The following is a 26,604-nucleotide window of genomic DNA, read 5'->3' as shown; positions in this document are numbered from 1 at the left end:
TTTTTGTAGCTTTAAATTCGGATATCTCCTTTTTTGATATTGCCACGTAAGCTGCCACCTTCAAATATGTCTCCAGCTGTTGCCTCTGCAAAGTGCAGCAATCTTCACACGTTGCATCCAATCAAGTCACGGCCTGCAAGATCCAGACGAAGGATAGCATGTGGCAGAGCATAGCCCTCGTAGATAGGAACAGTATGCGTAACACTATCACCCGAATCTAGCACAATACCTGTTGTCCTTCCACTTGCATACAATGAAAGCACAGCCTGGATAGCAACATACGTAGCTGGTGCATTGAATGTATCGAACCTGATTTGAGTCATCTTCTCTCGATTAGCTTTTGGATTGAGAGGAGCTTCAGTGAGCAAGACTGGATGCTCTTCAGGAGCAACTCGAAGCTCATTAAAGAATGTATGGTGCCAAATCTTTTCCATGTCATCCCAGTTGGTTACGATACCATGCTCAATAGGATATTTCAAGGTCAATATTCCCCACTTAGATTGGACCTCATCACCAACATATGCATCTTTCTGTCCCATACCCACCATAACACTAGTGCACCGAGAACAACCCACAATGCTAGGAAACACTGCCCTAGGAGCATCATCTCTAGCAAACCCAGAGCCTCCTTGATCTGCTCATTCCGAATAAGAAGAGGAATCATGGTATCCCAAGACATGATATCTCAAAAGGGCATTCTTGAAAACCAAACCTTATATCATACATGCTCTCACATTTCCATACATGTCGAGAAGGGTGTTCCCTACTACAAGGTCTACCATAAGCATAAAGCTCCATAATTCACACCACACTCATGTACAGAAGCTTCGAGACCTGACTCAGCCTCAGCTCGTCTTATTGAACCTCATTTACAATATGAACATATGTACTTAGGCATCATATAATGACTCAAGTCATGGCACTTAATCCCATGCATCTGGATTTGCATTTAATGGCCTCATATGCATGGTTTCACACCATAGACGTGCCATGGCACGACATCCACCCCCTCTAAACCTGCACATCCTCTGGTATGTGCCAAATCATCATCAAGATCCACATATAACTGGATGTCATCTTCATCTTCTACATTACTAGGAAGATCATCCACTTCGTCTTCAACCATATCCATACTATCACTGTTAAGCCTCTCATCCTGAGTCTCCTGTGAATCAAAAGGATCACTGTCATGCCTTCTTTTAAACATCTTGATCCTTTTGCCTGCTACAAGATTCTTTATCTCTATTCCATCAAGCTCACACAGGGTATACGTGGCATTTCCATGCACATGCTTGACAATGTAAGGGCCAAACCATCTTTTTGCAAACTTTCTTTGAACAGTGAACTGGTTGTCAAGGCTACTATCATACATTAGGACCCAATCACCTTCTTCAATAGGTTTGGCCGGAGTCTGTGTCTTCTATCAAATCTTTCTTTATTTTTCAACCTTGCATCTTTCAAACGAGCTTTAGCAAGCTCTACATCTTCAGGCCTCCTCTCCAGCTGCCTTATTCGCAATGCAAGGAGGTCTTCCCTGTTCAATCCTTTCACCCAGGGCAATACATTCCAAGTCGGAACTACTTCTTCAACTGGCATTACTGGCTTCTGGCCATACATTAATTCTGCAGGCATGTATCCTGTCACTGAGCTATGAGTTGTACGGTCAACCCACAAAGCATATGGTAGCAGCCTTGGCCACTCTCGCATTCTTCCTCTGCATGCCTTAGCCAAAGCTTTAATGATTGGAGGATGTCCTCGCTCACTTTTACCATTGCCCTCAGGATTGTAAGCACATGTTAGGGACAGTTTGATGCCAATTCTAGAGAAGAATTCCCTTGCTTCTTCAACATCTAGCTCACCCCTATCAGCTGTTATTTTCCCAACACAACCATACCGGCAAATCACATCTTCCAAGAGAAATTTGCATACTGTTTCCGTACTCTTTGTTCTAAGAGCACGCCCTTCTACCTGATTTGTCAAATCTTCTCTTGCAAGTGCTATGTACCGCATCTACCAAATTCCCAAAGGCATTGTAACTAGATCCACTACCCATTTGTAGTGCATGGCAGGTGGGTAGGTTGGTTGCAAGCCATCACGATGTCGCACATTTGAGTACATTTGACATACCATGCATGTTTCCACGTATTGGGAAATATCCTTGTACATTCCTTTCCACCAATATCTTTCCTTTATTTTGGTAAAGGTGGCCCACACACTTCGATGTCCAGCCCAGAGACTCTCATGGAATTCTTTCATGAGCTTCCCTTGAGTCTCTTTATCACACATGACTCTCTGTGGCATAGCATTCCTCTGCTTAGGATGCTTCCACAGGTACCCATCCTTTAGAAAATACCCATATGCTTTTCTGCGGATCCTCTTAAATTTTGAGTCAGACCAATTTTCCTGTCTTGTCAGAGTACTCAAGTATTGACCAATAAGCAACCAATCTCCATACATTTCCTCAGTAAAAGACTCAAGTGCATTTGATAGGCAAGTATGGTTCCCTTTTGCATATGCAGTAGTGTAGAACTTTGTACCTACATCATCAATGTCACTAATCATCCCTTCTTCATCTTCATACCTGGCTCTTGATAGCATATCTGCAAAACTGGGTTGTCTTTTCCTGCAATATGCTCAAACTCAGGATTTAGTGACTTGATATAGGCAATCCACCTAAGCATAGCAATATCTGGAGTGGTGCAGCTCGCAATCATCCCAAGAAGTGGCAAGCAATCAGTTTCCACAAGTACAGATGCCCCAATAAGATATTCTTTTTCACATTTTAGAGCAGTGACTATTCCCCATAACTCTCTCTTGATCTGCGGATATTTTCGTTGACGAATGCTTAATACCTTTGCTCCAAATCTGATTGCATACCTGTGATCATCCTCATCATCTTGCCCTACTGCCCATCCTATCCCAGTAGGACTAGTATCAACTGTAACAATCACAGGCCTGCCACACTCATAATCCGCCTTTCTTAGAGTAGGTGATGATTGGAGCAGATATTTCAGCTTCCGCATAACTTTAGTATGTGCTGCACTCCACAAATTTTTTTTGATTTTTCCTCAAAAGTTGATAAAGAGGATCTGCTACATGTGCATAATGTGGGATCCATATAACATAAAAGACACATGCACCAAGAAATCTCCTCAGCTCTGTAACATTAATGCATATCTCTTTTATTCTTTGTATTGCATCTATCTTGGCTGGACAAGGTCGGCGTCCACTAGTACTACAAAGATGCCCCACTATTAGCACTTCACCAACCCCAAACACTGATTTCAGTCCAGATAAAGTAAGATTCACCTCTTCAAGCCTGGATAGAATCATATCACAATCCTTTATATGATTCGCCACAAACTTGCGGCACCCCTTCGAATCCAAATCCCCATCTTTGTCTTTCTCATCACAGCCCTTTATTGGTACATCATCCAGAAAAGGCATAGTTATTTGTGGTATGAAGTCTCGCAAGACTTTATTCATTCCATTCATCATATGCGCCACTGAGTTGGTGGCTCCCTGTGGGTAAGGTACACATCCTCACCAATCCCAAAGGAGTTTTCATTGTGGTCAAGTCCCTGCTTTGTATATCCAGCTGGAACTGATCATATCCCGAATACAGATCACCCATAGAGTATATAGCTTTCCTTGCAAATGCTTCTGCAAACTCGTCCACAATCGGACCTGCTCCCACATTCCTGATTGTGACCTTGTTTACAGGTTGCATGTCTTGAATGAAGCGCAATGCTCCATTTTTCTTTGGCACGGTAAACCATCTGTTGGAGTATGGAGCACATGATGGCTCCAAAATTCCCATCCTGATCTTTTCTTTTAGTAATTCCATCAGCTTTGGCAAGAGAGCCTTTGGTACTGGAATCGGCCGCAAGTTCCAGGGCACATGTGGAACAGTGAAGATCACCATCGGCGCTGTTACACTTGGATCAACACAGCCTATCTCATGCGGCTGAAAAGCAAAGGCTTTCCCATGTTCTACAAGCATCTCCTCAAAGCATTCCTTTTCAACTAGCAACAGAAAATCCTTTTCACCAATCTTCAACTCTTTTAGGGTTTCCTGTGTAAACTTATGCCCAATTTTCTTCGGATCTCTGAGATTCGGTTGCATAGAGGCTTCACCTAATTTTTCCTTGCTTCCTGGTAACAAAGGCAAGGCAACTGGTTTCACCTTCTTTGCAACTGTTTTGTACTTTGTATCAACATGAGCATCCATCTCACAATTCATGTTTTTACATTCCATCCCCTCAAATTCCCGGATTATATCATACATCCCCACAGATGACACCTCTATCATCTCATTTCCACCCTGTAAGCATGCTCTTCCCATATCAAAAAGCACATCCATAGTATCCACAAATGACACCTCATCAAGCACCCCTGAAATAAACTCATTCTTCTCCAAAAGACCACATTGCTCAAGACTTTTTTGTTCATTTTGTACATGTCTACGCATGCCACGCTTCAAATCCTTGCTTTTTACAAAGACCAGTGACCCATAGCTAGAAAATCCCTGAAAATTTGCTGAAAAGTTATTTACATTGATTGAGTCTTGCGAGAACACTTTTCCCTTGTACCATTGGAATCCCGCTTTACAATGGCACCTAGCCAAAATCCCTCATCTCCCTGTAGTTCATGAATTCTCTGTTTATCTTTGGGAGTGACTGGGCTCGAAGAGACTCACGGTTCCTTTCATGGTTAATACAAACTGTCAAGAACTGAACAGCTTTTTTGCCATCTTTACTCCTTATTCTTACATATGCCGAGCCACCATCATCCAAAACCTTTGTTTCCATCCTCACAGCTGTAATGTAGGGTTGCCCAAGGATGAGGGGATACGATGACATCTCCTGAACAAAGAAGTTCTGATCATCTTTCACATCCCCTATAGTTACCCTTACATTTGGACAGGCTGCATAGAGCTCTCCAGATGAGTTATTAGCTGCTTTAATCATCCACCCATGATCTACATCCATTGGCCACTTACATTTGTTGTAGAGATTTTTAGCCATAAGATTTATTTCAGACCCATGATCAATTAGAGCAACATACGGCTCTTCCAAGTCACCTATCTTGACAAGGGTTTCTATGGTTGCTCTTGCCCAATGGCTCCTGGAATAATGACTCTTTGTAAGAACTTCTTTCTCATCATCCTCATCCGCAAAGCGCACTTGTCGTGCCCCTTCAGCAGAGTGATTACATTCCACCACATTCTCTCTCTCCTCCTTTTGTTGTACCTGTACTCCATGAGTCTTGAAAGTGCTTGCCTCCCCTTGTGATGGAATAGATTCAATTATGGACTGCCTTTTCCTTCGTATAATATCAATTATCTCATCATGGAATTCTTTCTTTGCAATCCCCAATCCCCTAGTGTAAATTCCACCCTACTGTTTAGAATCCTCTCTTCAAGCATCTTTTTGAGGTCTGTTTTGCGGCTTCAATATCAGATTGAAGCTTGTAGAGTGGACTTTTCCCTTTACCCTTCTCCTTCTCATGCTTCATTTTTGCTGGCACTTCTTCCATTGATACTTCCTGTGGAGGTCTGCTATGCGGTGGAGGCATATGTGATGGCCCAGGATCCTTCTTTTCACTACCACGAGTGACCCTTTTTGATGGCCCTCCTTCCTCATTTTCCCTCTTACGCTTTTCCTCTACATGTGCCTCATTATTCTGGCATTTTGCAATGTAGGCATGAACAGATAAAGAATCCATAGGCTCTTCCCAGCCAGTCTCAAGACGTATACAGTCACCTGCCTCATGCAAAGCCTGCTTAGACACCTTTTTTGACGCAATTAGTTCCATTGTTGATGGCCAAAAATCTTCATTCTCATAATCTTCATCATTCTCAGATTGACCAGCCTTTAACCCATAGGTTGCTGCCTCAACCATAGAGATGGCATGGCTAGCAGCCATATCCTCAACCAGCTTTTTCATCCCTCCTTTCCCAAAGTTTGTGCTTAATGAAAGACCAGTCTCTGTAAGGTGGATTTTCCCATCTTTGAAAAACACAAGTTGATTTCTGAGGGCTTCCTTATAGCTAGCACAGTTTTTCTTTGCATGTTCTGGGTCATCACACCATATACATCTGAATGTAAACCCTTCTTTGCTTTGAGGCCTTTGCATAGAAGCCTGCCCTAATGGTAGCCCTTTTTCTTCAATCCTGGACATCTTCAATTTTAGGTCTCACATGCCCTTAATAAGCTCTTCCATCGGCCCTTCTACCTTTGGAATTGCAGCAGCTAGTTTTGGTAGATTCTCAGGGGTAACAGCAGTTATAGGAGTTGCCGAGCTCATCACCATTTTATCCCTCCTTCGCTGTCGCTTTGCTAGCATGGTGACCGCATCCTCGACATCATTCCAATCACTCTTTAGTCCTTGCTCTGTATCCTTATCCTCAAGGAGAATTTCCAGTTTTTCTTGGAGATCTTTCCCAACTGCTTGTAAGAAGAGCTCTGTTTTTTCCCTGTCCAAGGTTGTGCGCTCAATCCTTGACAGCTGGGCATAGCGCTTCTCAAACTCTTTTAGCAACTCTGTGGCAAAAATTCCCATTTTGGGTTTTGTGACCAATTCCAAGAAAGTTCGTTTGGTCACCCGCTCGGAATCCTCCATGAAATATTCATCCTTTAAAGCAAGCTTGAACTCTTCCCAATTTCTGCCACCATGTCCTGTCTGTAATCCTCTTATGCGCTCTCTTATTTCAGGAACACATACCAGCTCAAAGCTTCAAACCATATCCTCCTCAGTCACCCTGTTTAGCTCCATTTCCTTTGTGTAATTGCGCAGGTACTTTGTGATGTCCTTACCATCAAATTGATCCACCTTTTTCACAATTGACTGCAGTGCTTTGGTCGTGGAAATTTGTCCCCTCTCAGCAGCTTGCTGCTGTTGCATATACATAGTAAACATCTGAAACATTTGCATAACTCCGGGGTCAAAATGAACCCCCTGACCCCTCAGCATTCTCAGCCATAGCCTCTCTGTGTATTTCACCACTAACTCTCACCCCAGTAGTTTCATGTCGGGTTCACCAAAGCTGTCGTGACGTGGACGGTGTCGCTGGGAAAGTGCGAGACTTCTAGCTGTGAGAGTAGCTTCTAATCCCAACAAGGAAACACACACACATAACTCTCCAAGGAGCATAAGACATCTCCATTTTTGATGACATATACATGTGCCAATTCACTTCAATACATCCCCAAATTCAGCCTGATGATTGCACATAAATTGTGTATCCAGAGCATGTCCAGTTCCAAGCATAGATTTCCTGACTTCTTTTTCCAAATGCCTCAAACCAATCACATGTAGGCACAACATAATCTTCAAAAAATTCCCATATACATGTGACCATTCACATCACATATATCAAGTGATACCAATTCCATCATTTCAAGGTGTCTCTTTCTCTTCTAAAAAACCTGCTTTCAGATTCCAACAACTCACAAGCAAAAGATGACATATGGCATATCTATAACATACTCATGTGATTTTAGGAAACTCCATGTCTAGCATTCCAAAATCCAATCGAGTAGAAAATAAAACCCAAATCCCAGAAATCTTATTGTATTTTGTTATTCCAAGATTCTCCAAAACCAAAACCTTCTCATTCTCCAAAACCTTAAAGGTTTCATAGGCTATACGATTTTTCAAATCGTAAGTAATAATAGACAAAAATAAAATTCACTTATCTGAAGTAAAAAAAAGTGAATTTTTCTTTTGATTTCGCTATTCCCCATACGGCTGCTTCACTGCCGACTGCGCAAGGATCAAAATACATATAATGTGAAGATCATCTCCTTTGATAGTACTCCATTCACTCTTTAATTCTAACCCCAAGAAGCCCTAAACAGTAGTCGCCGTTTTGATTTTAAAATCCCTCGTTAGATGACGCTCTGCTTCCCATTTTCTGCACACACCCTGACGATATGCGCCCCCCTTTCTGGTTTTTCTCTCTTTCCCGCAAGGAATTCGGGCGCGCATCCCTTTTGCAGCTATATTATCGAAATTTCCCTAGTTCCCAATACACTGCGCCACCTTTTTTGTAGCTTTAAATTCGGATATCTCCTTTTTTTATATTGCCACGTAAGCTGCCACCTTCAAATATGTCTCCAGCTGTTGCCTCTGCTAAGCGCAGCAATCTTCACACATTGCATCCAATCAAGTCACGGCCTGCAAGATCCAGACGAAGGATAGCATGTGGCAGAGCATAGCCCTCGTAGATAGGAACAGTATGCGTAACACCATCACCCGAATCCAGCACAATACCTGTTGTCCTTCCACTGGCATACAATGAAAGCACAGCCTGGATAGCAACATACGTAGCTGGTGCATTGAATGTATCGAACTTGATTTGAGTCATCTTCTCTCGATTAGCTTTTGGATTGAGAGGAGCTTCAGTGAGCAAGACTGGATGCTCTTCAGGAGCAACTCGAAGCTCATTAAAGAATGTATGGTGCCAAATCTTTTCCATGTCATCCCAGTTGGTTATCACCTTATGGCATTTTGTTATTATAGAGGTAGTAAGGCTTGGACATGTTGTCCAAGTATGATATGAAAGGCTATAAACCTATTCCAGTGCCATTGGAGTAGAGCACAAAGCTTTCCAATAGATACATGTGATCATTTGGAGGACCTCACTATGTAAAGGTGCAGAGTGGGTAGCTTGATTTACATGACTATTACTAATCTAGACATGAGCTATGATGTTGAATTGGTGAGTCAATTTATGCAGGCTCCTCGGAAGCCACACTTGGATGTTGCTCAATGGATTCTCATGTACATAAAGTCCACAATTGATTATGGACTTTTTTATGTAGTTGGTACCTAGATATAGCTACATGGGTACATAGATGATGATTGGGTTGGTAGTGTTGTAGATAGAAGGTCTACCACCAATGGTTTTATGTTTTTGTTTGGGAGTGCTACTCTGTGAGTTGGAGCAGTAAGAAATAGGTGACAATTGCTTTGTCAACTACAAGAGTGCTGCTATGGCAGCTTGTGAGGTAGGATGGTTTTAAAAGCTACTTGGTGATATGAGTGAGCTCATGGATAGGGCAGTTATTATTTATTATGACAAAATTACTAGCATATAGTTGGCCAGTAACCCAATATACCATGCTAGAACAAAGCAAATTGAGGTGCATTATCACACTTTGTGAGGGAGAAGGTTCTAGTAGGTGATGTAGTTTTGGTATATGTTAAGCACAGAGGATCAGGCGGCTGGGCACACAGAGCAAATTGAGGTGCATTATCACACTTTGTGAGGGAGAAGGTTCTAGTAGGTGATGTAGTTCTGGTATATGTTAAGCACAGAGGATCAGGTGGCTGGGCACACAGAGGCTCCATACGTTTAGGAGCTTACTTGGAGTGCAATGTGTGGATTTTAGCTTGAGGAGGGGAGTGTTAAGATATCAAACTTAACTAGTGCTGATGTGGACATTGATGACCCACTTGTGTGATAGCTTCTTCCGCACTTATGCCACTGGCATGGTTTGTGAGATTATGGTTTGATATGCCTCCAGGTGGATGATAGGTTGTGTGACAGCCACTTTGGAGTCATGGCATAGTTAGTGCTAGCTCATATATTTGAGTTCAAACTATGGTCTGACTATTGTATGTTATTGTAGTAGAGTACTTTCTCTTATAGTATGTACTCTTATCTATTTAGTTGTATAGTTATAGAGAAGAGAAGAAGATAAAAGAAAATTCATCCATCAATTCCTCTCTTGTGTCTTTCTCTCTCTTGTGTGTATGTTTTGCTTTTTGCAAGGAACTCAAGCTCTCCCTCTCCCTTGTATTATCTTTACTGACCATATCCTAGATGATGAGAAAATTGTAATGCCATCCCAAAGCACTTCAGAAATTTAACCAGACAAAATTCTTAGTTCTAGAGAAAGGACTCTCAGAAATTGAGTCGTTAGGGAACATCTAGTTTAGTGGAAAGACTTCTCAGCACAAGATACTATCTCAAAAGATGAGTCTAAGTTGTATCAAGATTTTCCCAATAGAAGATGCTACCTGGGAAGATAGGCCTAAGTTGTATCAAGATTTTCCCTACCTATTTTCGAGATAGGACATCTTGATTTGTTTAAGGGGGGGATGATGTAAAATTCTCGATTTTCTCTCCCTGGCTTGTGTGAGAACCTCCCCTCCCCACCATATATAAATATATATATATATATATATATAGAGGATGCTGACCACCCCCCCCCCATGTTATTCTATCTCTCCCCATGTTATACACACACACACACACACACACACATACACACACATAAGGGAGGAGGCGGTCATCACCCTGCTGACCTTTTATATATATATAAAAGGGACGAGACAGTCAACACCCTGCTGACCACCCCCCCCCACGTTATTCTATCTCTCCCTCGTTGTTTTCTCCCCACCACTTATGATTTTGCAACTCTCCCTCTCCCGCTTGTCTTCTTCTCCCACAGGCTAGCCATGCCATTTCCCCTCTCCTAGACTTCTTATCTCTCTTTCTCACACACACGCACACATACCAGCCCCTCTCCCTTCTCCCCTATTTAAAATCCTGATCTCTCAGTCTCTCACCAACCTCTCCCATACTCACTCCCTCTCCCTCACCCGCTCTCGCTATTGTTGGTCCCTCTCCCTCACTCGCTCTCTCCCACACTCTCTCTCCCTCTCCCTCACCGCTCTCTCTCTCTCTCTCTCTCTCTCTCTCTCTCTCTCTCTCTCTCTCATATCGCTTCCACTCCCTCTATCCACATAGGATAGTATAAGAAAAAATAAACTACCTTTTATTTTTTTTCTCTTTTATCCGGACCAAACCCTAGAAGTTTTGGATTAAGAAAGGATTATCTTATGCATTTAGCTAGGAAGTTTTTGACTAAATAAAGAGAAGAAAGAAAGGGTTATTTTTCTTATGTGAGAATGTTTATTTTATTGCATGGATTGTTGCTTGAAATATGGATGTTATATTATAACAAGACTGGTAATATATTCTAATTTTTTTGTAAAATAATCCAAAGGACGTATTCTCTTAGGGATAACCATAGGGCAGAGCAAGGGTTCCTTCTATGATTGCAAACCTGATCTTGATAGGTTTCACGTTAGTGTAGGTGAGTGATGGGACATTTCACCTTAGTAATATGTGAATTTATCGCCCGATGGTCACAATGCTAAGACTATATGTAACTCAGTAAACCGAGGAATGTTTTCTAGATTGTGTTGTAACTCTCTTACTCTAATTCAGGTTCATGATTATAAATGTATTATTTTTTACACGATTTGTTGGCATTAAGGGATAAAGAAACCAATGAAGGGAATTAAAGTAAGGAACCTCGTTATGTGATGTATATGTATTAACAATGTGCTTAGTAATTAAAAAACCTCATAGATAAATGTATTCCAAATCTGGAAAGTGGGCAGTAGGGTGGACCTGATTGGTCAGGTAGGGGGCTTAGTAATTAAAGTGGTGGACCTGACTAGTCAGGTACTTTCCAAGTAAAATATATTAGGTAAGACCCCCAAGACCATGAATATATTCATATATCGGCGGATAGTTAAGGATTATCTCCCGATTAGGCGATCTTCATAGAAAGCTTGGGCCCTCCCTACCTTAAAACAAGGCTATGTATTGGAGGTATCTTACCCCACAAGCTACTCCTCAGAGGCTATGCGCTCTTGCCGCACGTGTAGGAGCTAGGGACTTACCAAGCACCATGTGCAAGCCACGAATGGCTGCAAAGCACATAACCAGGAAACCAGCAAGCTCAAAACAGGGAGCAATGGTGTGTCACTCACCGTTTAGACCGCCGTTCGTGTGAAGGATTCTCGCGCCGCGATGAGAAAGGAGCCACTGCCATCGCTCTACCGCCTCGCCGCCACCGTGCCACCATGCAATGCTCGATCGCTACACACACACTCTCTCTCTCACACACACACACACTCTCTCTCTTTCTCTCTCTCACACACACACACACTCTCTCTCTCTCTTTCTCTCTCACACACACACACGCTGGGGAAGAAGATGGAGAAGATGAAGCAAGAGCACTCCTTGTATTCAACACTCCGAGAATGAGAGGTTTTAGGTTACATTTGACTTTTATATGTGACCTGGCCGTTCACACATGGGCGCCCACACATGGCTGGCCGACCCCCTAACCCTTATCCTGATGAAATTTGAGGTGCGCCTCTCATCGGCAATCACCCAATCCCCTTACCCTTTACATGTGGTGCCGACAAGCCCGGCCCATGACTTAAAATACGTAAAATAATTATATGACGTAAAAAGTAATACGTCCGCCATACGTGGTGTGATATAATTCTTGGTGTGCTCATTCGAGCTCTACTTCCAATGGAAGAGGCATGATCTCTCCCGCACTGACATTTCATTCATTGTGTGACCATTATTAAAGACAGCTCTGACTACTAACCAATTTCCTTGAGCTTTATGAGCCATAAAGCCATAAAAGTTAGCTTTTGGGAATCCATGTTTCTTCATGGTGTTGTTTATCATATCCCAGAATAGAATTTGGCTTGTTGTATCCTCCTCTTTCATCTCGCATGTAGCGATTGTCATCATCATTCTAGAACTATTGATGTTAAAAATAAATAGATGATATTAGAGTTGCCAATGAATTAATATTAACATCCACTCCAAATGAAAGGAAAAATGTACAAACCTTGGGACATAAACATGAGCTCCCATGGTATTCCAATCTAAGATTCTATGGGTGTGATCAAACATGACTCAAGCATATTTTAGGTCTCCATTGCCATCTTGACGCATTCTATTTACCAAGTCCACACCAGAAGCAAAGACTTTTGTTGACATCTTGAATAGAAAGCGTCATTCGTCATCTTGTCCTTGGCGTGGAAATCTACTACCATGAATAAAAGGATAAGCCACACACCTTTAAAGGAACATAGTTGCATCAAAGCCACTTCCAACTAGCTGTGATTTTTCTTGGTGTTGGACACTATTCTTCTGAGCCTGCAAAATAGTGCAGTCAAAAACATTTCATCCATGCAATGAGTCACAGGAATATTAAAACCATATATTAGTAGAATACCTTTTCTCTTGGAAAAGTGGCACTATTGCATCAAATACACCAACCAACTCCTTATCACCCACCATGTCAAAGTCCTTTACATCCTCGTCTCTAAAGAATACCTCTGCAGAAGTCGCTCTTTTATAATTGTCATTTGAAACTTCTTGGGACCTGCCTACCTATTCATTCTAACAACGTCATATACCAATTTCTTTGTGTCATCCAATGAATACTTAAGAAGACTTGGCTGAATAGCTTATGCTCTCTAACATGCACCATCAACCTTGTATATGATCGATCAGCAGGCATCGCATAGTATACAAACTAATCACAAGTGTCTATACAATAGACTTTTTCTTTGCAATGGGTACATGTAATCTTATTGTTTCCTTCTGCTGCTCTCGTACCTCGATCAACTCTTTTAGTAAAAAATCCTTTGAATAAAGCGTTATTTTATATTCCATGGTTCTTCCTAAGAAGGGTAGTTGCCTTTTGCTTTAGCAAAATAGGGAGAATGCTTTTCTCATCATGCTTGTGAGTTTGAGCTTGCTTACCTTTATCCCCCAGGATAGTTAGAGGACATTGAGGGAAATCCTCACTAATATCATCTCCTGTACTATTGTCACTCACTAACATGTACATGGTTGATGAACCAACTAGCTCTGTTTGCAGTTCTTCATTTTCAAAATTGCTACTATCACTTAACTCTATTGTCAGTATAGATGAACTATCTAACATGTTAATGCCTCTAAAACCATTTCGATACCACATTGAATTATTGCATTGAAGCTCTTGAAGCAATACACAGATGAAACATGTTGCTTAAGAAAATCTTAGCTTACCAGCATCTTTCCTAAATCTAGTGGTATTTCCATCTCTTTCAGGACATCTCCACACACCCACTTGGCGATAAGTTGTGATAGAATAAATTAGGTCAAGACAAGCTTAATGTGATAAGATTTTATAGTATTTATAAAGCTTAATGTGATAAGATTTAATAGTATTTAGAAATGAACTAAAGCTATATCACAAATTTTTGAATCACATAGGCTCACGCAAGCTCAAGCTGCCTTCAGGTGGGCTCAAGGGATCTATCCAAGGAGACTAAAAAAACTACCAAGGTTAAATGATAATCTAAGACCGCCATAATCTTTATTATAATGCTTCAATCATGCCATTGGCTTGTAGCCATCATGTAGTATAGGTTTTTTTTTAACATGCTAGGAGTTGTAATACATGTCAAGTACATCATCAATTTATGGTGTGCAAAAAAGGTGGCTACCAACCCCTTAGGCACATAGAGCTTAGCCTTAGGTGCTCCAGCCTGTCCATCCAATGTTCTCTAGTGCTCATCAATGGCTCTCTCCATGCACATGAGCACCAACCACAGGTGGCCATCCTATCCATTGGCTTGGCCTTAGCCTCAAGAGACCACAGAGCTCTTCATCTCCAATTGGTAGCCCGCTCGACTACCCCAAGAGCAGGGGCTCGATTAATGTTAATATATTATATCTCTATTATGGTTTCTGCAGTTCGATTGTCGATTGTTGAAATACTTTGAAGACATGCATTGTTGATGTCTTATAGTAGATAAAATGGGTACCTACATCCATAGGGTTCATGCTAGGCACATTGTAGATAAAAAAGGCTCCTACATCCATCGGGCTCATATAAGTCCATGAAAACCCTCAAACACCATAAAACCTATCCAATTCTGTTAACTAGAGATAATAAGCGAATATGTTTTCATCATAGTTTTTTCAGGAGGTTAGGCAACCATATGGTAGTTATCTTGTTCACCATCTTGCACATAACCTATTCAATCCTGTAAACTGGAGATAAGAAAATAGGTTCCCCTCAGGGTAGGTAATCTTATGATTATCTTATTTCAATTTGAAGTCAGCAATAATAGCGACCACTACTGAAAGCACTCTAAAATCAATTTACATTGAGCCCAAGAATCATAAAGCTTACCTAACTTAGTTATGTCTATAATAGTAGAATTAGGTCCATGCTGCCTCTGAAGGGGTTCCAAGCCCCTAAGAAGGCAAGTTGAAACCAAGGGAGACAACATACATCTGCACCATTTTAGGCAATGAAAAGTGGTGTTGGAATGAGTTGGAAAAGTGCCTCCACACGAGTAGATGGTTGTGGGCCAAGAGATAGGGCACTAAAACAGTAAACTCCACATCTAGGTGAAAAACTATTTAGATCAAACAAACAGTATGAAGCTTCCAAATTTTAGTCAGACGATTAAACTGGAATTGTAAGCATTATTAATTTCAACTTTGATTTGGAAAGAGTTGGTGGTATCCACATGCAGCTAGACTTGTTATACATATGAAGTGTGTTTGCCTTTACAAGTTTCTTAGAGAGTTTTTTCATTCCACCTTGCAAATCATCCTAGCAAGCATATAAGAATGGTTTCATCTCCTCCTAGCAAGAATCTTTGGTTCCATCTCCTCCTAGCAGAATCTTCAACGTAAGTGATGATTTTTATTGTTGTTACATTCATGAGGTTTTTCATGCATGAAATGTTTTCAAATATAATTTGGGTTTTTTTATACACCATAGAGGCCACTATGAGCTATGCTCTCAGATCGGGACGGACATGCCATAGGCATCTTGCCCATGAGTCAATGGGCTCATCCACCTCAAGCAAAAGACGTAAGCACAGTGGTTTGATGCCCATTATTTCGGAGGGAAAAAATGGAGAAACAATGCAGAGAATCAAGAGAATGAGGGAGATAATGTGAGTCATGAGGTGGAGGTGAATCAGGATGTTGCACCTATAGTGGAAAATAGTGTCAATGTTGCTAATTGACCTCCAAATCATCCACTTGTCTTCGGGAAAAAGATTCCCGAGAGAGGTAATAGAAGGGTTCATAGAGAGAAGCGTCAAAGTGATCCCCTGAGAATTCCTTTGTTTAGGCTTCTACCAAATGAGGGAATTAGAGCAATGGGGGTTGGCGTCGATACCTTGGCAACTAAGTTTAGAACATCTGGATATTCTGTTTTGTCTGCTCCATTTCTACTATCATTGAAAAAGCCACAAGTGAAAATCTACATCAACTAGGTTAGTTCAATAATAGGTTTGGTTGTGTGTCAACTGCATCAGTAAATAGAGTGCTTGTAATATGAGATCCCTTCAAGTTTAAAAGTGCCTAAGGGGCTTGTGGGTGTTAAAGGACATTTGGAGAGGATTTCTGTTTCAATTAAGGCTCATGAGTCAATCGGTTCTGTGTCACACTACTGAGGAAAATTTCGAACAGGTTCAATTAGAGGGTCGGCATAGTGTGAAGGAAGGTCCTGGGGTTGTATATGTCAAGTCAACTATGATAGAGGACAACTGAGGATCTTGGAGGATCTATTTTTGATTGGAAACTAGTGGAGACATTTGGAGGCAGAATCTAAGCATTTTTGTGTCACACTGGGAATGAATTTGGTCAGCTGAGGTCAAGAGAGGCTTTTGGGTAGATGGTCAGAGCTTTTGGAGGTCAGTGCTGCTAACTTGGGAGGACAATCAGAGGTGGTTGCTATTGAGTTCTTTGCCATGGAGCTTTATTTGTGTTGTGTTGGTGGCTGAGATGATGGAGGAGAAAACCCTTGTGAGGACAAATCTATTATTTGTTGTGTCGGAACTAAGTTAGTCATCTTCAAAGGTGAGGATAGAGTCAGGCTGAATCAGCTAAGCATCAAAACTATCAGCTGTGGGTATAGAGGGCTTGCCCTGATCTATCTAAGTGGGTGTGAAGTGCTTATGAGACTGGTCTGATAGTCTGGGGGCTTTCAGTAGCCAAAAGTCAAAAGGGTTGTTTTGATGGTGTTTCTATGGCAGCCATGACTCAATTGTTTGTCAATTGAGTGCTTATAAGGTTGGATCCTTGTGTGGTGAGAGTGGTCTGAGCATTTAGAGGTGTCAACTGACACAACGGAAGGAAGTCTACTTCACATTACAATTCCCCAACCCAGTGGCTACATTGGCCCAACTAGTTTGGAAGGTAATCTTCATGTTTTAAACATTGAAAGGTTTCTTTATGGTTAAGTAAAGAACTTCTTGTGTATTTGAATTGGTAGAATGAGTTTTATGCTTCTATGGAGAAAGAGCTTGAGAAGATTTCTAGAGACACGACCATTGACACCTCTATCATTGATAGGAAGAGTGCGGCAATAGCCAAGGTGGAAAGGACATTTAAAGAATGTGCCCTATAAGGTGATAATTACCTCCTTCAATTGTCTTTGTGTGATCATGCAGACACAAAATTGATGTTTTATTTCTATGTAAGATGCTTGTAATTGCAAATCCAAGCAATGGGCCAGACTTTTTCTCAATCTTGTTTAACTACAATTGGAAACAATAGAAGGAGTTGGTTAGATTAACAAAGGATAAGCTGCACTCCTTAGTCAGCGAGAATCCCTCTCAAAAGGTATCTTTCAAAACATACATGTGCAAATGGTTATTTATTACTTTATATCCTCCGTAGGTGGAGGGGCTTGTGATTGGGATGTTCTATAGGAAGGGCAATAAACCCTTCTATGATAGAATTTGCGGAGAGGGTATTGACCAAAAGATATTCGAGGAGGACAATAGTGGAGTAATTATGGAGCCTCTATTAGCCACATATCATGGTCAAGGTAGACTTCGTGGTCCTGCAAAGAGCGTGCTTTGGAGTTTTATAGGTTAGCGGAAGATTATAATGCTATATTTGTATTAGTCTTTTTTTATAGTATACATGCCAATATCATATTTGAGTTCCTTTTGCAAATGGTTGATTTCCACCTTCATTGTGGAAGGAGAATCTATTATTGACATATTTGCAGGTGCAAGATGCGGAGGACTTGGGGTTGTTTGCAGAGAGATGGGACAGCATTGTTTGTGTGTCGATTATGACACTATGGTTTTTGATGCCCATCTCAAAGAGTTCAATACAAAGTGCATGTTGCCTGGGCAAGATGAGGGGATTAAGGATAGCGATAGCTTTTATGACCCATGATCTCATAGGCTTTTTGCCCCATCTGCTGATAGATATGTTTTGGGTTGATGATGTCATTTTGTCAAGATTCATGATAGTACTTGTGATAGGATTTTGTGATGTCGTTTTGTTGAGATATGTGACATGATTTTATTTGATAGTATTTCTTATGCTTGGCTACATTAATCTCGTAGACTTTTTAATCTCATGATCTCATAGACATGTTTTGGATTCATGATGTCACTCTGCCAAGATTTTATGATAGTATATGTGATAGGATTTTGTCTAATAATATTTGCTATGCTTGTGGCTACGTTGTGATGAGAAATTTATCATAGAATTTGTGGTTATGGTGTGATGTGGATATGATACTTTGACTATGCACCAGTGATGTAATGTGGCTATTTGAGAGCCTTTGATGTGTTTAGTGATGTTTGGTATTGTTTTGTAGGTTGGCAAAATTATAATGGTATATGTGTGTGTCTTTTTTTTCTAGTATGAATTGAGTTTCTTTTTGTGGTAAATAATTCCTAATCCATGACCACTGGTTGTTTTGAAGTGGAGTTTCTTATTGGATCTAAACATGCACCATGCAAGTTTTATGTGACCCTCACAGGTACCATGAGGGAGAGCAGCATCCTGGAGAGGCCATGGATTGTATCGTCATTAGTTGTGGCAAAGAAGGACCACAATGCTTGAGCTCCCCTTTAGAATGGTTATCATACCTTTGTGAACAAGGTCACCTCAAACCTTTCAACATCCCAATCTTGTCCTCCACTTATAGGATACCATCTCAAGCCTTGTCCTCCCCTTACAAGCCACCATCTCAATCCTTGTCCTCCCCTTACAAGCCACCATCTCAAGCCTTGTCCTCCCCTTACAAGCCACCATCTCAAGTAACCTCTAACACTACCATCTCAAGCCTTATTCTCCCCTTACAGGCTACCATCTCAAGCCTTATCCTCCACTTACAGGCTACCATCTCAAGCCTCGTCCTCCAAGCCACCATTTCAGAGGTAACCTCTAACACTGCATAGCATTCTTGCCTTGCCATGGCAGCCACTCCCTCTAACTCTATGGGAGAACTAAAACCTTGCAAATAAAGATGAAGACCACTCCTTAAACCTTAACCTCAGCAACCCTTCAAGGAGATCATTAAGAAGGAATGGTTACCCAAGAGTACCTTGGCTAGCCATGAAAAGTGTGATGCCCCTGCAAAGACCTAGCAACAATCACTATTTAGACCAAAGCCTAACCAGAAGGGGAGATCTGCCAAAAGCAAGAGCCCCCCAAACCTTAACCTCAACAACCCTTCACCAAGAAGGAATGGGTACCCAAGATTACCTTGGCTAGCCCCCCAAAAGCAAGAGCCCCCCAAACCTTAACCTCAACAACCCTTCACCAAGAAGGAATGGGTACCCAAGAGTACCTTGGCTAGCCAAGGAAAGTACAATGTCCCTACAAAGACCTAGCAAAACCACCATTTGGACCAAATCCTAACCAAAAGCAGAGATAGGCCAAAAGCGAGATCCCCATGCCATAGACTTCTACTCAAACCCTGAGGCTCATTGGATCTTCGTCGAGTTGATAGAAGTGCAAAGCTTCTACGAAGGGATCCTATTCGTATGGGTCCTAAAAACCTCATCATTTCGCTTAACCCCCTGAAACCAAAAAGATCCAAGCGATGACCTTAGTACCAAGCACCACCCCACATTGATTGATAGAATAGCTAGAAGCATAAGGATTCCACGAAGGAAACCCCCACATCTTGGTGCCAAAATCAAAGAAACATGTGTGTCTCATTGGATCTTAATAAAACTACTAGAAGCACAAAGATTCAATGAAGGAAACCCCCACATCTCGGTGCCAAAATCAAAGAAACACGCGCCTTTGAACCCCCAACGTAAATGTACCCTCGAACGTCAAATCCAAGTGGGTGTGGAGACCCAAGGTCCTACCTCCAACACCACCCCCAAAGTCAAAGAAAAAATAGAGAGCAAAGTGGCCTCTCGACGTGCATGCCAAAACTACCAAAATGAAGTAGGCGAGGAAAGCTTTGGTTGTGCCACCAAATCCGTGCATAGTGGTGGATGCATCATAGACGTTTATAATTTTTGATGAACCAATCCTAGAGGAATCCCTATGACCCCCCATGACACCACCGTATGCCTCACCACAACATTAACTAGCCACATGGAAGGCCAATGTTTGATAAGCACACCACCAAAGGTAGGCACGGTGGTATCTAAGGTTTCATCACTGATGGAAAGTGATTCTCATTGAGCATGCACACAATAAGCCTCACACAATAAGCCTCATACCCTAAGCCAATGTGTACATACATATAACATAGTCCCCCTTCTCAAGTGTACAGTTACAACCTTCATCAGGAATGAAAAGAAAATATAAAAAACCAAGAACTTAAGAAGAAAAGTTAAAAACAACTAAAAATATGCACATGCACATGCGTTTGTGCTTGCACGTACACATTCACTTGCACACCTAGCCATTTATACACATGTGCACACACATTTTCTCCACATATCTGCATTTGCATGTACACCCACCTTTGTGCTTAGTGCACAAGTGTACATACAAGCATGTGCACCCCACTTTTGGAACCATCCAAGATATTATCAAAGTTTTCTTTAGAAAGTTTCGTATGTTTATCTTTGATGTTAAGTGGTTCAAGTTATTAACAATAGGAGCACATGCAACCGTACGAAAAGACAAATCCAGATTAGTTCAAGTGGACTCCACAAAGATATGGACAAACCAAAAGTACACATTTGTACTACCAAAGCATTGTGATCAAGTGATCTTTTAAGGAGGACCCAAGGGATCATCAATGGTGGTTTGTAATCCAAGTGTCACCACGCAGTAAACAAATATATGAAGACATGGAAATAGTAGAAGATGAAGCAAAGATTGGTACAGGCCCCAACCAAACAAGAGCAAGTTACTTTGCATATCGAAGTACAACAAGATCAAGGGCTAGATAAAGGTATAGAGATAAAAAAAATTAGACACAAGAGATGCCTCAAACACTACACGTGGTGATATGACGAAGAGCTAGAAACAAATGACAAAACCAAGGCCAGAGCTCGAAGATTTAGAGGCCAACATAGATGCATCTTATAGTCCTACATTGATTCAAAGATGGAGGGATTTTCCTTGAAATAGATCTTTTTGTGGCCAATGATCTTTTTGAAGATGAGAGAGTTGATAATGATCAACTATGATTTTGTAAACATGTAAATATTCCCATGGCATGCCCAACTTTCCTCTTTTTGTTGGTTTTATATATGCTTATACGTATTTACATACACACACTCGCATTCCCTTTGCCCTGTGCACACATCATGCACGTGTACTACGCTCCCATTTTCACCCTATGCACATACAATCGTGCATGCATGCCCCTTTGCATACGTACTTGCGCACATGCCCATACATTGGTAGGTGCACCCCTCACTTGCACCTCTTGCGCACATGCCCATAACTTGTGTGTACCCACATTTGTATTCCCAATTACACTGCACATGTACAAATATTCACTTTCACAAGGGAACCCACACACATGCACATTTATTCAGCCACACACACACACCACCACCTTCACACATCACACGTGCACATGAAAAGCACGCACCCCTTTGCCTACACGTACGCACACTTTCACCACACATTTCCTTGTGCAGCACTGCACACATATTCTTTTGCATGCTAACATGTGCACACGCATGTGCACTCCACTTTTGGAACTATCCAAGCTATCATCAAGGTTGTCTTTATAAAGTTTCATATGTTTATCTCTAATGTTAAGTGGTTCAAGATAGTCACAACACATGTAACCGCTTGAAGAGACAAATCTAGATTAGTTCAAGTGGCCTCCACAAAGATATGGAAAAACCAAAAGGACACATTTATCCTACCGGAGCATTGTGAGCAAGTGATCTTTAAGGAGGACCCAAGAGATCGTCGATGATGGTTTGTAATCCAAGTGTCGCCACGCAGTAAACAAATATATAAAGACATGAAAATAACAAAAGATGAAGTAGAGATTGGTGCAAGACCCCACCAACAAGAGCAAGTTACTTTGCATATCGAAGTACAACAAGAGCAAGGGCTAAACGAAGGTATAGAGATCATAAAATTAGACACAAGAGATGCCTCAAATACTGCAGGTGGTGATATTGATGAAGAGCCAGTAAAACAAATGAGGAACCAAGGCCAGAGCTAGAAGATTTAAAGACCAACATAGATGCATCTTCTAGTCCTATGCAATTTGAAGATGAAGGGATTTTTCTTGAAATTGATCTTTTCATTGTGGCCAATGATCTTTTTGAAGATAAGATAGTTCATAACTATGATTTTGTAAACATACAAATATTCTCATGACGTGCCCAACTTTCCTCTTTTTGTTGGTTTCATGTATGCTTATATGTATTTATGTATACCAAAAGTGAGAATATATATATATATATTGATTTAAATACAAAAAAGGCTAGTAGAGAAAACATTGGGGAAAAATAAATTTTTGACGTAGTTGTCAACGCTTATTCAATCAATATTATAGACAATATTTTAGACCAATATTATCGACAATATTTAGACCAATATTTCAACGATATTATAGACGAAAATTTAGACCCATATTCAGACAAAATTCAGACTATGTGGAGATGTCGGAACTCACCGTCAAGCATCCTATAGTAGTGATATATATACACACACTTCTATTTATACACACGTACACACACTTGTATATATATATATATATATATATATTGACGAAGAGCCAGTATCAAATGAGAAACCAAGGCCAAAGCTAGAAGATTTAAAGATCAACATAGATGCATCTTCTAGTCCTACGCAATTCGAAGATGAAGAGATTTTCCTTAAAATAGATATTTTCGTTAGGGCCAATGATCTTTTTGAAGATAAGAGAGTTGATAATAATCAACTATGATTTTGTAAACATGCAAATATTCTCATGACGTGCCCAACATATATATGTATTGTGTGTGCACATATATACATATATTAATTATGTATGTATATAAGTATATATGTCTTAATTATGAACATATGTATATGTGTACACATGTGCGAATATACCAGTGTGTGCACATGCACATATATATGTGAGAGAGTGTTTGTGTGTACATACATACATATATTTATATTTATATATATACATATATTTATATTTATACATACATATATTTATATTTATACATGTACATACACAAACATGTATGCATACGCATTCACACACACATCATTGTACACACATACATATACATATACATACATGTACATGTACATGTAAATACGTATATGAATACACGTGTGATTATAGACAAACACATATCTTGCATGTGTGCATGTATATACATGTGTGTGGCATATTCATAATGTATATACGAGGCGTCACTCTGATCCCAAAGAAAAAAAAAGTAAAACGAGCCAAACTTGCACAAAATCCAAAAAATCAATTTCTCTATGACCTTGTGTGGTCTCTTTTGTGTATATATACTTACTTATGTATGTATGTATATATGTGTGTTGGACATGGTTTTGTGCGTATTAATATGTACTTATGTCTTTATATGTGTGTGTGTATGTGTGTGTGTGTATGTGTGTGTGTGTGTGTGTGTGTGTGTGTGTGTGTGTGTGTGTGTGTGTGTGTGTATATATTAGTCTACATCTCTTATTAATTAATTAATTAATGTGAGCTATCGTCTTATTAATTAATTAATGTGAGCTATCGTCTTATTAATTAACACATGTTAAGGTTATGACCTTAGAATCAGCCTTAGTATATGCATATGCATATGCATATACATATATTAATATGATTTTTCTTTTACTAGCTCAGACTTGAAAACGATTTAGTCTGTCAGTCTCTACATTTGTGCTCTCTCTCTCTCTCTCTCTCTCTCTCTCTCTCTCTCTCTCTCTCTCTCTCTCTCTCTCTCTCTCTCTCTCTCTCTCTCTCTCTCTCTCTCTTTATGGCAGGTTCAAGGAAAGAGAACTCTCTCTCTTTTAATTGTAACTCTTTTTTAAAAGACATTATGGTGCTTGTTCGAATCTCTCTCGCTCTCATGTTATATATTGCATATACCAAACACTGTCTCTCTGTATCGGTTGCAAGAGCAACGTGGTTTTTTTTTCACTTCACAAATCGTTGATCCGTCTCTCGCTCCAGATCTAGGGCGGTGGAACCGCCATCGAGCTACCTTTCCACGTGACATAGCTGAGGGAGACCTCTCGGCCATACTCATTAGCCCCATGCTTGATATTTTGGAGAGTGGTATACCATCTACTCAGAGCTGATGTTGCTCTCATGTTTCTATGTTCTTAGTATTCCATGATGAGTTTCCATGGACAGTTTTGTATCACCCCAGTGAGATAGCTATGTTTATGTTTTCTTTCTATTTTATTTTCCATTCCATGATGAGATATGCCATGGATATTATTGTATCACTTTGGTCTTATAGGCCCATTAGGTCTTTAGTAGACGCTTAATATATCTTTCTTTCTTTATTTCTCTCTCTTCGTCAGAGGGCTCTTGGCCTCGGGTTCAAAAGCCTCCTTGAGTCCATTTTTATTGCCTCCATGGAAGAATCCAGAAGGTTGCCTTCACACCAACCCCCTTCTTACAAGTCTAAGACTCGATTTTTTTGCCCAAGGCCCTCTCACTAAGGTCCCATCACTTCTCCTTGTAAACTAATTAATTAATACCCAAACAAAATTTGGCGCCCATATTTGTACTTATGTCTATATATGTGCATATACATATACATACATATATACATACATACATGTATGTATATACATATATACATATATACATACATGTGTGTGTATATATATATATACATATATATGTGTGTGTGTGTGTGTGTGTGTGGTACACTTCTTTGTGAAATCAGTGTCAAATCTTACATTCGAGAATCCTCAAAGCAAGAGTCTTTCATTAAAGCACATCTAAAAACAACGGAAAAACATTTCATTGTCCTATTGATGAATTTGCTATAGCTTGAAATTACCATGTAATCATTCGTGCGTTGATTGATGGAGGTCTACATATTTGTAGATATGAGGTTGTGCAAACACCTTGTAATTATGATTGTTCCAAGTTTGTTCAAACGCATTGTAATCGATATGAAGTGGTCCATATAGCCTAATATGTTGCCTAGTCAAAGAAAAGAGCATGTTCTTGTAGTTTGGAAGGATATCTTCCAAACATTCGAAACATTTTTCCAAATGTCATCCAGGGGAATCTTGTTTGCATGTTTGAAGATAGATGATTCAGGTAATCCCTTGTGTCAGTGCTGCATGCCAATAGCAAATGATAAGTACTTTTCGTTTGATGATGACAACACAAACAATTTGGAGTTGCAATTTTTCGCTTTGCCAATTACTCTTTTATTGAGAGCATTTCCATGAGGCATCTCATCTCCATAGAAAAACTTTTTGTTTTAAAGGCAATTTGCTTTACCATACCTTTTTCAAATTACCTTTACACCACCCTAGGGATTGGTTCATATGCTACCCTCGATTTGCATGTTCTCTTATTCATGGTTGTGAAAGTAGTGATCTATATGTCCTTGCCGTTAGTCCACAAAGAGGAGACTCTTTAATATGGCATGGTCTTGGTTGTCCTTTAGTAGCTAATCATCTTGTCGTTTCCCAACGGATATCTACGACATATCCCCATGTCTTGCTAGTTGAGCAACAAGTCGTCTCCATATAGGACAATAATGGGCTCCAAATTGCCACCGGCTTCGTGCTTGTGGAAATGATAATGGTTTGCCTTCATTTGATATGACATCTCCTACTCTGTAAGTTCCTTTTTGTGCTAAAAATGAACTTTTCCTAGTTCAACCACAACCAATGACAATATCAATTCTTTGCTCCAATGCACATTTTTAGCTACAAGTGTGTTTCTAGGAGGCATTGGTCTATGTGTCCAATGCAAATGTGTACAAACTTCCAGTTTTGCACCAATTTGGAAGAGTAGGGATAGCTTGGGATTTTTCCTTGTACTTGACCTACCAAGATATCCCAATAAGAGATTCCAATGCCCAAAGAATCAACCTTGTAACATGCACACATCACAATCAACATTCGTGTCCATGGTTGTCATTGTTTCATTAAAGTTATTATCATGGTACTTTTCTGAGCCAGTACATGGTAATGTGCATTTAAGATATTCAGCTCGTCGTCGTGCATTTTAGGTCTGTAGAACATCCATAATCACTGTTAACTTCCTTCAAGTATCTGTCAGGCAAGAAGAAAAAAATACGAGTATGTAATTCTCCTTCGTAGTAAGAATATCCATGTACATCAGTAGAGGGTGCGTGGTAATTGCATTCAACATGGAGCTCAGTGGGGGGCAGCCTTGCATAAACGATCTTCCCAAAGTCGAAGGTGATGATAATCATTTGCTAATGATACATCCAGCTATGTTGCCTGCATACAACCAATAGATGATTTCTCTCATTTTTGGACTAAATCCCAGACGTTTCATGGTGTCAACAATAAAGTCCCAGTGCACTGTATCCAATGATTTG

General features: G+C 40.4%; 1 protein-coding gene across 1 annotated transcript; it reads right to left on the bottom strand.

Moving 5' to 3' along the window:
- Positions 1-104: 104 nt before the first annotated feature.
- LOC147614345 (actin-85C-like) lies at positions 105-8,482 on the bottom strand. The gene is made up of 2 exons (XM_086780508.1): positions 8,179-8,482; positions 105-634 (listed from the first exon to the last, which is right to left on the bottom strand). The coding sequence occupies exons 1-2, from the start codon at positions 8,480-8,482 to the stop codon at positions 105-107; spliced, it is 834 nt and encodes a 277-aa protein (XP_086636634.1).
- Between the last annotated feature and the right edge of the window lie 18,122 nt (positions 8,483-26,604).

Source organism: Cibotium barometz, chromosome 42 (assembly GCF_041138505.1).
Source record: "Cibotium barometz isolate CiBa-2024 chromosome 42, ASM4113850v1, whole genome shotgun sequence".
NCBI classification, from domain to species: Eukaryota; Viridiplantae; Streptophyta; class Polypodiopsida; order Cyatheales; family Cibotiaceae; genus Cibotium; species Cibotium barometz.
This window is presented reverse-complemented; position numbering and strand designations above follow the sequence as displayed.

What these genes read in the sequence shown, in the direction of transcription:
- LOC147614345 (XM_086780508.1), bottom strand. Translation starts at nt 8,482, where the DNA reads ATGGAAAAGATTTGGCACCATACATTCTTTAATGAGCTTCGAGTTGCT. An exon ending in TCGTCTGGATCTTGCAGGCC is followed by an intron (nt 635 to 8,178) that starts GTGACTTGATTG and finishes CGGAATGAGCAG; the next exon opens with ATCAAGGAGGCTCTGGGTTT.